The sequence below is a fragment of the Lynx canadensis genome, chromosome E1, assembly GCF_007474595.2.
Source record: "Lynx canadensis isolate LIC74 chromosome E1, mLynCan4.pri.v2, whole genome shotgun sequence".
Taxonomy (NCBI): Eukaryota; Metazoa; Chordata; class Mammalia; order Carnivora; family Felidae; genus Lynx; species Lynx canadensis.
In genome coordinates, this window is record NC_044316.2 from 38,438,794 (window position 1) to 38,452,006 (window position 13,213).

General features: G+C 46.4%; 1 protein-coding gene across 6 annotated transcripts in view; it reads right to left on the reverse strand.

Annotated features, from left to right (window-relative positions):
* MED24 (mediator complex subunit 24) overlaps positions 1–13,213 on the reverse strand; it is a 31,765-nt gene that overhangs the window by 18,140 nt on the left and 412 nt on the right. For 2 of the 6 annotated variants that reach the window (XM_030294849.1, XM_030294845.1), the window contains exons 1-3: positions 5,385–5,452; positions 4,814–4,999; positions 4,642–4,724 (exon numbers count right to left, since the gene is read on the reverse strand). In XM_030294849.1, the coding sequence (XP_030150709.1) occupies positions 4,642–4,724; positions 4,814–4,943 (213 nt within the window). In that variant the 5' untranslated portion in view covers positions 4,944–4,999; positions 5,385–5,452. Of the gene's footprint in view, positions 1–4,641; positions 4,725–4,813; positions 5,016–5,384; positions 5,453–13,213 lie in introns of those variants that run through there. The other 4 variants (XM_032591227.1, XM_030294847.1, XM_030294846.1 and 1 more) reach the window with 3 other exon arrangements.

Consider the following 13,213-nt stretch of genomic DNA (forward strand, 5'->3'; position numbering starts at 1 on the left):
TAACCGGAGTGATCTTTTTTTTTTACAAGTGTGATCTTTCTAAGATTAATCCACAAATTCCCCAAATCCAGAAAGTCAAAAAAATCCCCATTAAAATATAATAGGATTTTTACAAGAATTTAACAAGCTGATTTTAAAATGTCTGGGAAAGGACAGGGTGCCTGGGTGGCTCAGTCAGTTGTGCGTCCAACTTCTGCTCAGGTCATGATCTCGTAGTTCAGGAGTTCAAGCCCCAAGTCAGGCCCTGTGCTGACAGCTCAGAGCCTGGAGCCCATTTCAGATTCTGTCTCCCTCTTTCTCTGCCCCTCCCACCCTCACACTCCATCTCTCTCACCTCCAAAAATAAATAAACATTAAAAAAAATTTTTTTTAATGTCTGGAAAAGGAGCACCTGGGTGGCTCAGTTGTTTAAGCATCTGACTTCAGCTCAGGTCATGATCTCATGGTTCATGAGTTTGAGTCTCACATTGGGTGAGCTCAAGTCCCACTTCGGGTGAGACTGTACCCCACTTAGGGTAAAACACGAACCCCACTTCGGGTGAGTCCCACCTCTCTCTCTCCCTCTCTCTCTTTTCCTCTCTTTCTCTCTGCCCCTCGTGAGATTCTCTCTCTCTGCCCTTAGATCACTTGTGCCCTCTCTCTCTCTCAAAAAAAGTTAACAATAAATAAATAAATAAATAAATAAATAAATAAATATTAAAAATAGAAAATGTCTGGAAAAGAAAATGCCTAGGGGAGCCTGGGTGGCTTAGTCGGTTGAGCATCCAACTCTTGATTTCAGCTCAGGTCATGACCTCATATTTCTTGAGTTTGAGCCCCTGTGTTGGGCTCCTCGCTGGCAGTGCAGAGCCCACTTGGTATTCTCTCTCTCCTTCTCTCTCTGCCCCTCCCCCACTTACACAGGGGTGCACACACACATGCACGGTCTCTTTCTCAAAATAAATAAATAAACATTAAAAGAAAGAAAAAAAGAAAATGCCTGAAAACAGCCAAAGAATTTTTGAAAAATTAAACTAAGGGAAGACTTGCCTAACCAGACATCAAACATACCATAAAGGTATAGTAATTAAAACAGTCAAATACTAGTGCAAGAAAGGACAAATATATCAATGAATTAAACTGGAATACCAAGAAATAGACCTTTGTCAAAAAAAAAAAAAAGAAAAGAAAAAGAAATAGAACTTTGTAAGAGAATTTAGGATATGACAATGAATGGCCTATTCAATAAAGGCAATTGAAACAACTGTCCACCTATTAGGAAAAATAAATAAATTTGGATCTCTTCCTCACACCACAATAAATCCTAAATGGATTCAACAAAATAAATACAAAAAACAAAAGTGAAGTGTTGGCAGAAATTAGAGAAGAATATATTTTGATCCTTGGAGCAGGGAAGGAAGCCCTTAAGCAAGACAAAAGCCATATAGGAAAAAATGGTTAAATCTGACAACAAAAACATTAAAAATTTCTGCAAGCTAAGAAAATAAAACCAAAAAAAAAAAAAAAAAAAAAAAAAGTGATAGAAAACCATAACAGGATTAAAAGATCAATTATATTAAGACACTTAAAAAGCAGTAAGAATTCTTGTGCTGATAAAAATGTTCTACATTGATTGTTGTAGTGGCTGTACAACTCTGAATATACTAAAACCCAATAAATTGTATACTTTAAATGGATACATTGTATAGTATGTGATTTATATCTCAATAAAGCTTTTACAATAACAAAAAAATTAGGAAAACAGGCAAATGGTATGTATTAGCAATTCCCAGAAGATATACAGGGAGCCAGTAAATATGGAAAAAATGCTCAACATCACAATTATGGAAATACAAATTATAATGTGAAGGAATTTTTTGCTTATTCTATCCAGCATTGGAAAGGTGTTGAGAAACACCGTCAAACACTACGGAGGGGGTATAAACTGATACCATCCTTTTTGGAGGGCAATGTGCAAGATCTACTGCAATTTTTTGTTAATTTTTATTTATTTTGAGAATGAAAGAAAGCACGAGTGGGAGAGGGGCAGAGAGAGGAGAGAATCCCAAGCAGGCTCTGCACCAGCAGCATGGAGCCCAACACGGGGCACGAACTCACAAACTGTGAAGGCCACAAACTGTGAACTCACAAACTGAACCAAGGCCAGGTGCTTACCCGACTGAGCCACTCAGGCGCCCCAGAATCTACTGCAATTTAACATGTGGGAATGCTTCAAGCTAGCAATTCTATTTCTAGGTATCTATCCTAGGGAAAACTCCCAGAAGTGCAGACAGGCTAAGTATAAGAATGAATGTTTAATGAAGCATCAATAAGAACAGTAAAAAATTAAAAGCAACCTAAAATACAGTACACATGGAACATTATGCAGCAGTTAAAAAGAATAAGGTAAATGAACACGTGCTCACATGGAAAGCAGACATAAGCCAAGAGGAAAAAGAAATAAGAAATACATGCCAACTGAGGGCTACTACTCAGCAATTTAAAGAGAATGAACTACTGACATACACAACCGCATAGATAAATCTCAAAAACATTTACGTTAAACAAAAGAAGACAGAGTACAGGGTATTGCTGGATGATACCATTTCTATGGAATCCAAATATAGGCAAGATTAATCTACAGTGACAAAAAACATTTAGTGGTTGTAAGAGGTTGGGCTAGAAAGGGGCACAAGGCAACTTTCTGGGAGAATGGAAACATTCTGTATCTTATTTTGAATGTTTGTGACATGGGTATATTACAATTGCTAAAACTCACTGAATTCATCTTAAGATCTGTACATTTTATTGCATGTTAAATGTCTATACAAACACATACATACATATCCTATCACTATCACACCATTCCTCCACTTAAAACTCTTTAAATGATTACTTGTCACCCTAGGATAAAGTCCAAACTCTTTAGCATCACTCACAGGTCCTTTGTGCCCTCTCTATCTCCTTCTTGAAGTGCTAGCCCAGCAGTTCTCAAAATATGATCCAGGGACCCCTGGAATCTGTGAGGTTAAAACTATTTTTTAGGGGCACCTGGGTGGCTCAGTCAGCTAAGCATCTGATTCTTGATTTCAGCTCAGGTCATGATCTTACCATTTGTGAGACCGAGCCATGCATTGGGCTCTGCACTGATCAGCAGGGAGCCAGCTTGGGATTCTATCTTTCTCTCTCAAAATAAATAAATACATAAATAAACATTTTTTTAAAAACTATGTTTTAAATATTGCTAAGATGTTATTTGCTTTTTCTACTCTCATTCTCTCACAACTGAACATGGAATGTTCCAGAGGCTCCATGACATGTAAATCATATAATTAAATGTCTCAATAATTATGTAATTCAGTAATGGGTATTTTCCACATGATCAATTCATGATATTATAAAATCATTCATGAGTAAAAGTGCAAGAGAAAGACCAATAGATCTTAATGTTAACAGTGTGTAAGAAGTTCATTGAGGGGCACCTGGCTAGCTCAATCCGTAGAGCATGCAACTCTTGATCTCAGGGTCGTAAGTTCAACCCTCATGTGTGTAGAGCTTATTTTAAAAATAATTGATTTTTTTTTAAAGTTCATTGATGTGGTTTCACATCACCTGCTGAATTTTAGTACATCAATGAATATCCAGTTATCTGAAAAGCTTATTAATATACTCTGTCCTTTTCAAACTAAATATCTGATGTGTGAGGCCAGATTTTCTTCATACACTTCAACTGAAATAGCCTATTGCAACAATTGAATGCAAAAACAGATATGAGAATTCAGCTGCCTTCCATTAAGCCAGACATTAAATAGATTTGCAAAAACGTAAAACAATACCACTTTCCTCACTAGCTTTTTTTTTTTGGAAAATACAGTTTTCATTAAAATGTTATTTATATTAACATGTAACATAACAGGCTTTATTTAACAGACATTACTTTTTGGTGCTTTTAAATAAGTTCATAAATATTTTTTAACTTACTCCGTTTTCATTTCTAAAATGGTAAATACGGATAGATATAATACATACAAACAAAAGCTTTGTGGGAGTCTCAATGGTTTTTAAAAGCATAAAAGGGTCCAGAGACCAAAACTACTGCTCTAGCCATACAAATTATTTTTGGTTCCTAAACATGTGATTTTTGCCTCCCAGCCTTTGTATGTGCTTTTCTTTCTGCTTTGTGTATTCTCACCAATCTGCCTGGCTAACTCTTATTAATAATAAGGTCTTGGTTTAAACATCACTTTCTCCAGAAAGCCTTCCCTGATTGCTCAGACTGAATTATTTGCCTTTCCCATGTACTCCCATAGTACTGTCTTAATCTACATCATAAATCCATCCTGTGACTGACTGCTTATTTCCATGTCTGTTATTACCCATAACTTCGTTCTTTCTTATGTGCTGGGATCAGGTCTTGTTCACAGCTATATCCCCAGGGCCTACACCACTCCCTGATGCATACAGGCATTCATGAACATTTATTGATAGAATAAGTTAGTGTACCATTCATCACAACCAGTGAAGTATTATTTTCAAAAGAAAATGGAGGCTCAGAGAAGTGATGTGTTCAAACAAATTCGCCTAGAAAGTGTGAGCTGACAACGTTACTCCAAGACTTTTACCTTCAAATCTTCACTCTCTGGAATAGGTGGGACAGTTTACCTGGGAACTAATGGCATACTTCAGGTAGGACAGAATGAGAGGATTGGGGGAAGGTCCAATCATGGCCTGCTCCAGTAGCGCTTCTGCAAGGGGAATAAACAAAGCAAGACTGAGTGGTTATAACTTTTCTGGGTTTAGCCCTCCCATCCTTCCTTCCTACTTGATATGAGACCTGCTAGGTTGAGAATGTCCCAGGTGGCTCCTTTGGGAAAGAATTTCTTCATGTTGATTGCCCACTGGTAGTCACTCCATCGCTCCTTCCAGGCTTGCAAAATGGCTTGCTTCAGGTTCACCACCTTCATGATTTCACCCTGAGAAGGGGCCGATGGAGGTAAGCTTTGAGGTGGGTGAAACTGAGCTAAGAGAAGAAGAGATTGTGAGGGAACGAACAGGAAAGGGCAGAACAGAATGAAATGGGATCCAGGAAGATTTAAGGGAGACAAAGGAACTACGATAAAAATGGAGAAAGGACAAGGTAGAGATTCTATCAAGTTCCTCCCTCCTGAACCATCCCTTACTTAAACTGGAGGACTAAGAAGAGGGGGTCAAAGGCGCTTAGTACAAAGAGTAAAGGTGGGAGCAAGGGGTTAAGCCTATTCCGATTGCCTAATTACGCCCTTAGCCCTGGCTAAGTCCCTCAGCCCCTACCACCCCAAATCCTCCATCTCCTCCACCTTCCCCAACCTTGAAACTATATTTCCGTATTTCCCTTTCATCCACCACCTTCCCAATTTTAAGCCTACCGTACAAGTTAGTTCTAGATCCTAGGAATCGCCATTTTGGCACTTATCAAAGAGCTTAACTTCTATTGGCTGAGAGCAACAAACATGAGCCAATAAGAACGCAGAAGGAGACAGGTCACGTCACGATGTTTTCTGGGAATTGTAGTTCCTTGGATTGGGCTAGAGAGGAAGCTAAGAAACTAAAAACTAGTCTGCCCTCATTGTTTCTCTGCTGTAGGGAAAAATATGTAAGAGCTGAAGCATCACAGAGACTCGGGGAGCCGAGGGGGAAGAGCTCTCGAAAGACCGCTAGCAAGCAGGCGTAGCCCCAAGACGTCACTGTCGACCAGGCGTTTAAATGATATTCTGACACCCTTTCATTACATGCTAGTTACTAGGCATAGCAGGGGCGTGGCATTCGTTAAGCAATACGTTTTTCTCTTTCCTGGTTTTTTTTTTTTTTTTTTTTTTTTTTTTTTTTGGTGTTCCTACACCCCTGAGTCTACCAGAGTTCTTATTTCCACACCTTTATCCCAGAGGCGGCATTAGGGATTGATCAATTACACACATCACCACTTAACCCCCAAATCTGGCAGTCCTCCCAGAATCTCCTGGCCTTGCACACTGCTTGAATATGGGAAGAAGTAAAGAGGAAAGTAAGAAGGAAAACTGAAGTTAAGGTTATCAAAAATAAGGAAAGTCTAAGAAACTGTCATAGCCAAAAGGGCTTAAGGAGACACAAGTATTTAATGTAACTTGGTATCCCAGATGTCATCTGGAACAGAAGAACATTAGGTGAAAACTAAGAAATCTGAGTAAAGCACAGACAGTAGTTAATAACAACATAATCAATATTGATTGGTTCATTAGTTGTAAAAAAAATACCATACTAATGTAATGTAAGAGGCTAATAAAAGGAGAAATTGGGTATGGGGAATGTAGGGACCCTCTACTATCCTCAAATGTTTTCCTGTAAAGCTAAACTATTCTCTTTTTTCTTTAAGTTTATTAAAAACAATATGATGTCTTGCTTATCCTATGGAACAATATTGTACATAATTATGTTCAGGGCTTTGGGCATGAGCCCTTCTTTCCCCCCTCTAGTGAGAAGCTCAAAAGCAAGTGCTATCCACCTCTGGCTCCAATGTCTGACCCTTCCTATATATAGCCCTTGTCCCTGCCCTGTCCTATGGACAGATCGTCCCTAACATTTATAACCGAGGACAAGAGTAAACATGAAGGCCCGAGCCAGTGTCCTGCCACCCCTACTTTCAGCTCCCCCATCCCATACCCTAAGGGGGTTGATATCCCAGTCCATGAGGCCAAGTTCTGCCCATATTCCCCAGCAATCATTCTTTGGCCACCCTTTCAGTGGCAAAATCCGTCATCAGGGTAATGAATCTGGGACAGCAGTGTGCTCAGACTCTGGAAGCAAACTTGTGGCCCTTGGGGCAGAGAATAACAGGATCCTGGGTATCCAGAGCCTAATTACAACAGGGAGACAAGGATCCCTGTTCTTAGGGGTAGCGTGCAGCTGAAGGAGGGCCAGATCACATCTCTCTAAGGTCATTACTCCCTATGGCCTTTCTGCCTCCCCATATACCCAACCCCGCCCCCATTCTGGCCCCCTTTGTGCCTATCCAAGTGACACCACTGGGAAACAGTGTTTCTGTAAAACAGCTGCCAAATATATGGAGCCAAAGCTTCTGAAGCAGCAAGGAGGGAGAACCCAGACTCCTCACACTTAACCTTCAAACTGACCCCAGCCACACACACATACACTCACACTTGAGATGACCACAACCCCTGTTACTCTGCAGCCTCATATGAACCTGACCTCCCTTCTCCCAGGCCCCCACTTTACCTTTGCCTGCTCCTTCCTCTCACTCCTGCCTGGTTACAGCAGCCCAGGGCCCCCACCTTGGGCCATTCCTGGATCCTACAGCTCCCTTCCCATCCCCCATAGGCCAAACTGCCCCTCTTAGAGAGAAGCTGTCAACTTTGTGACTGAGTTAGTGGGTGTTGGGTACATTTGGGGAATATCTGGGCCCTGAGGATAGTGGTATTCTGAGCTTAAACCATCCCTCTCTGGCAGGAAGCCTGGCACATCTCTGGGGGATGGAGGGGTGCCTCCTTCCCACTTCACAGTGGCAGGGAGGCGGCTTTTGTAGTCAGGCCATCTGCCTTCCCTGTCCCCCACCTCTCACCAGCAGCTCCTTTTCTAGGCTTGGCAGGATTCCCCCCAAGAACTGGACTCCTAAAGAACTAGGAGGACTCCCTTAGTTGTGGACACAGGCCATCTTCAATTTCCCTACTTTGACTGTCTTGCCTCTCTGATCTGTAAATATCAGAGACAGCCTTTCCATACACCACCTCTTTCCTCCACACCACATTAGCTCTCTAGAACCCACAGGCTCCCTGGCTGGATCCTCTCTCCCCAAGCATGGAACTCTATGAAAATCCTCCTGTGGGTAAGAGACATCCCCTTTGGATATAAAGGAAACCCTTCCTCCACACAGCCCTTCTCAAAAACCTTCCTTTTTGGGGCACCTGGGTAGCTCAGTCAGTTAGGCGTCCAAATTCAGCTCAGGTCATGATCTCATGGTTCGTGGGTCCGAGCCCCACACTAGGCTCTGTGCTGACAGCTCTGAGCCTGAAGCCTGCCTCAGATTCTGTGTCTCCCTCTCTCTCTGCCCCTCCCCTGCTTGCACTATGTCTCTCTCTGTCTCTCAAAAATGAATATTTTAAAAAAATTGTAAAACCTCTTTTTTTCATGTTTATTTATTTATTTATTTTTGAGACTGCGAGTGGGGGAGGGGCAGGGGGGTGTACAGAGGATCCAAAGCGGGCTCTGTGCTGACAGCAGAAAGCCCAATGCAGAGCTCAAACTCATGAACCTTGAGATCATGAACTAAACGGAAGTCAGACACTTACCTGACTGAGCCACCCAGGTACTCTTCTCAAAAACCTTTCTTACCCCACTTTCTTTTGCTGTCCATTTCTTCCCCCTCAGCACCAGTGAAGGCTGAGCTCCCAACCCTGCTCTCTTAGTTCCAAGCCCCAATGTCTTCATCTTGTTGGCTGGTCTGGCTGGAGAAAAGGGGCAGGTGGAAGCCAGCCAGACAGAGTGACATGGCAACACTGGAGCAGTGGCAGAAAAGGAGCTAGGCCAGAGTGGGGTCTTGGCTGGGGTAAGAGGCTGTGGAGAGGGGCACTTGGGTGGCTCAGCTGGTTGCATGTCCGACTCTTGATTTCAGCTCAGGTCATGAGCCCAGGGTCCCGGGATCAAGCCCCATGTCAGACTCTGCACTGAGCGTGGAGCTTATTTAAGATTCTCGTGCGCACGCGCGCGCTCTCAAATAAAAAAAAAGGCTGTGGAGAACAGGGGTGTGGGTACCCAAAGGGATGGGAACATTCCTTATCTAGGCTAGAAAGAAGTATAAGGAAAAATGACAAGAGTCTAGACCCAGAAACATTGAAATACTTGGTAAGCATACAAGGCACAGAAGGTTTCAGTTTCCTTTCTCTCCACAGGGAAACTGAGTCATTCCCCTCCCCAGCTGAACCATTTTCCTTTGGAAGCTTGCCTGGGTCCCCCCACTATGGGGAGTTACTTGGCAGCAGGTGGATGGACAAAGAAAGAGTTGTTCCTACACACTCATACACAGCTGGTTCCAAACCAGTTCCCTTCTCTGACCAGTCCCTACATCAAAATCCCTACTTTCTATTTATCTAGGGGAGAGGAGGATGGGGGAGAAGCCTACCAAAAGGACCCACCTCAGGAACAGGTCCTGGATCTCCTACCATTTCGTGTGTCTGTCTTCCCACTGCCCCATAGAGGTCCAGCAAGAGACCAGCCAGGACAATGGAAGGCAGCATTTGAATCCTTGGAGCAGTTTCCTCTCCCAACACCCTGAAGGATGCCTTCCCTTTCTACACGCCCATGTCAGAGGAGAAGAGACGTGCTGTGATCCCGAGGCCTGGACAGCAGCAGGGAAAAGAAGCCGGCCTGCCATTTCCTTTGCATCACCCCTCCCTCTAGGCCCTGAGAACCACTCTATACTAACCACTCTATACTCCTGGCTTCCACACCAGCTTGTTCTATCTCCTCTCATTGCGGGGGAGGGCTGCAATACAGTAAGGCCCAAACTCTATGGTAGAAGACATTGCGCCCCTACCTCTCCTCCCCTCTCTCCTGGCAAAGGCCAGATGAGTGCAAGAGTGAGACCAAAAGCTGGAAAATTTAGGGGGTCCAATATCTGGCACATATTAAATGCTTTAAAAAAAAAAAAGGTATCAAAAGAATGAATAAAAGTAGGAGAAACTCTGAAAAACAACCTGGAGAAGGTGTCAGTTTCTTTTTCTACTTCTTGCCTCAGCTACGAAGGGCCAGGTTCAGCCAGGCCTGAGTCCCTTCCCTAGCTCTCTGTTTTGTGACCCGTACCCAGGGTACCTGATGGGACAAAGATGATTGGTAGGGGGACATTAAGTTGCCATTTTACCCATAGGAGGGCAATTGTTGGTAAATTTCCCAGTCTCCCATCTCTGCCAGCCACTTGATCCCCAACTTCCATAAACTGTCCCCCCTTTCTTTTCTCCATTTCCACTACCTTTTCTTGATTGAAAGATCTCTAAGAGGAAGAAAAATCTGGGTTTTGGGTTCTCTTTAGGTTTCCTCCACTGTCTTTCCAGACCTCCCCAATAAGTGGGGCTATGTCTCCAGAGTCCAGGGGTGTCTGCTGAACACCTCATCACTTGCTAACATCACCCAGAGCCCAGGAGCTCAGGATGGGGGAGGGGTGGGATTACTGTGGCCCAGGCCACAGAGGTAGTTCCAGGGCAGGCTGGTAGAGGGCCTGTCCCCTGTTTCCCCAAACCCTTTGGGGCTTCTTGGCAGGGGTGGAGGATGCTGTGTGGGGTCTTGACTTCTAGGCTTTGGGGGAGGCTCTTCAGAAAGATATCTGGATCCCCTGGTTTCTAGGGGTGGGACCCTGAGAAATCTTGGGGTGCTTCCTAGCAACAGTCTGGGAAGGAAGGAGGGAGGAAGGGAGAGAGGGCGGGGCCCAGGCATAGCTGCTCTGATGAGAGCGCAGAGAACAGGCTGTTCCTGCTGCCTCCTTGGCAACCAAAATCTGAGAGGGAAGGGGCTGTCAGGCATATCCCCTTGGAGGGTCTCTATCCATACTCACTTGTGCCCCACCTCCCTGCTCTCCCCAGGGATTCAGCCCTGAAACAGAGGTGGGGGGTGGTGGGAGGAGACAGCCTGGGTGGGGGTTTCCTGGCAAGAAGACAACAGAAGCTGGGGCTGAAATGACTCTGAGAGGAGCTAGAAGCTTCAAGAAATGGGGGTAGGCAGGATGAGTGGGGTGGAAAGAGGGGTGATGCAACACTGGGCAGGGGCTATAAGCCTAGACCTGGGCTGGATCCCAGCATCTGGCAGGATGCCGGCTTTGGAGAGTGTGTGCCCTTCACTTTGCCCTTGCCTAGGTCTGTTACCAGCCCATACTGGGAGCCAAGGAAGTGAGGTAAGGAGAAGATGGGAATGGTAAACTCTTGTCTTGGAGTTCAAAGTGCCCCAGTCTGCCCCTGGTGGGGGTGGGGGTGGGGAGGAAGGTGGATCAGGAAGCACTTCATTTTCTATGGCTTTGGGTCTAGGATTTCAAAAAGTCTCCCTCACCACATATCTTTAGGGCCTTTCGTCAGAGAGATGTGGGGGAAGCCAGAATGTAAGGGAGACAAAACCGTAGCACTCTTGTGTTCCCCCTGTGGACTCAGTCACCCTGTCCTAATCCAGATTACTGCTAGACTTCCTCATTGCCTCTTTGGTTCTGTCTGATGGATGCAGAGTAAAATTGTATCTCATCTCACATAAATGTATCCCATGCATCAGGATTCTACCTCAACTCCTTGGGCAGCCCAATCCCGAGACTATTTCCATACAGGGTACAGCACGCGCCCCTAAGCACTGCACAGCACAGCATAGCCTTGCTCCCCAGGGTTTCAGCCAAACATGATCACCGAGGAGAGGACGTGGCACTGATTGGCAGACAGCCACCCTCAGTGCACCTCACACTGCACACTGCCCTGACTCTGCACGATGCAGCCTCCTGCTCCATGCTGCAGCTGTTGCATTTCCACTGCAAGCCCAGGCTGAACCCACAGGTTTACTTACTGCATGCTGACTCTGCACCATGCAGCCTCGACTCCCCAGGACAGCTGCCACTGCACCCCACAGGCTCTCTTCACCCACTGCAGACCCCTCATCACCACCCACTCTGCATCCCACACTGCATCCCACGGGTTTCATACCAGCTACCTTTCTCATCCTCATAATTCCAAGGGGTCCCGAGGGAGGCACCCTCCCCTCCCCCATGCATTACAAACCCCAGTTACACTCCCCCTCCCCTAAGAGAAAAGGCTCCAGCAAAGCTGAGGATGCAGGAGCCTGAGACTAACATGAGCAAGGGCAGCCCAACTAGGAGAGGCTGTTGGCCAGAACCCCACACATAAGCAAGTGATTCTGCCCAGTATAAACTGGGCAATTGGTAGAGCAGTTTCCCTTAACACACACACACACACACACACACACACACACACACACACCCCCCTCCCCAAGAGCAGACTGTGGAGACAGGGCCCCGCCCTGGGAGCCAAAAGAAGGCTATGGCCCCCGCTGGTAAAACTGGGCTAATGACAGTGGGGGAACCGGTGGGGCCAGGGGGGGTGCTAGGGTAATTAGGGTTCTGCCTGGCGCTGGGAGATCCCGAGATGAAAGGGGCTCTGGCGTCACGGAGATGGTTTTATGTCCATGAATGCAGGTGTGTGCATGTGTGTGTGTGTGTGTGCGCGCGCGCGCGCGCGTGTGTGTGTGTGTGTGTGTGTGTGTGTGTACATGGGGGGTGGGGCTGGAACGGTGGAGACCTCTCCTTTGGGGAAGGAGATCCATTTTTATGCAGCCTGCCCTCCTCCTTAGATGGGCCCTGGTACCATGTGGATTTTGGTGGGGGCACGCAGGGGAGGAAATACCACCTCTGTGAAACTGAGAGTTGAGAAGATAGGGCAAGCCTTGCCCCCTCCCCTGCTCACCAGGGAACCAGACTGTTGAGGAAATAGCTGGTGACGGTGAATAGAAAGCCTATATTGGAAGAGGGTGACATTTGAAAGAGGAGGCAGTGGACCAGGTAATGTTAGAAATAAGAGGGGAAGGGAGGTAATGGGGAGTGAACCTCCAAAAAGATTAAAAACATGAGATGATTGAGGTAAAGAGGACCTGAGGGGTCACTTGCCCAACCCTCACATTTTAAGGTTGAGGAAGCTCTGTCCCCGAGACCGGTGGTGATTTGCTCAAGGTCACACACTGAGTTACTGGCAAAGAAGGGCCCCAACTCAGAAACAAACTCTAAAGCTCCTATAGGGGTTTGGTATTTAGACTTTCTCCCCGACTTATAAGGTGCAGGCGGCCGATCGATACTCCCTTCTCCATCCCCACGGTGCAAACCCAAAAACCTCGGATTCTTCCAGCAAGCCAAGGCTATTTTTTAAAATATGTCACCGAGCACCACTGCTGTCGGTGGCGCCTGGAGTGGGGCGGGCGAGCGCGAGCGGGGCGGGGGCAGAGGCGGCCGAGGGGCGGCCGGGCGGCTGGCCGGGGTCCCGGGGCGCGGCGGGGGGCGGGGGGCGGGGGCCGGCGGCGGCGAGGCGGCCTGCAGGGAGCAGCCGCGAGCCGGCCGGGCGCGCCGAGCCCGAGCCCCAGCCTGAGCGGGGCGGGGGAGGGAGGAGCCAAGAGCGGCCGCCGCCTCTGCCGGAGGAGCCGCGGGGCCGCCACACTCGCCCCCCGCCCCCCCCCCGCG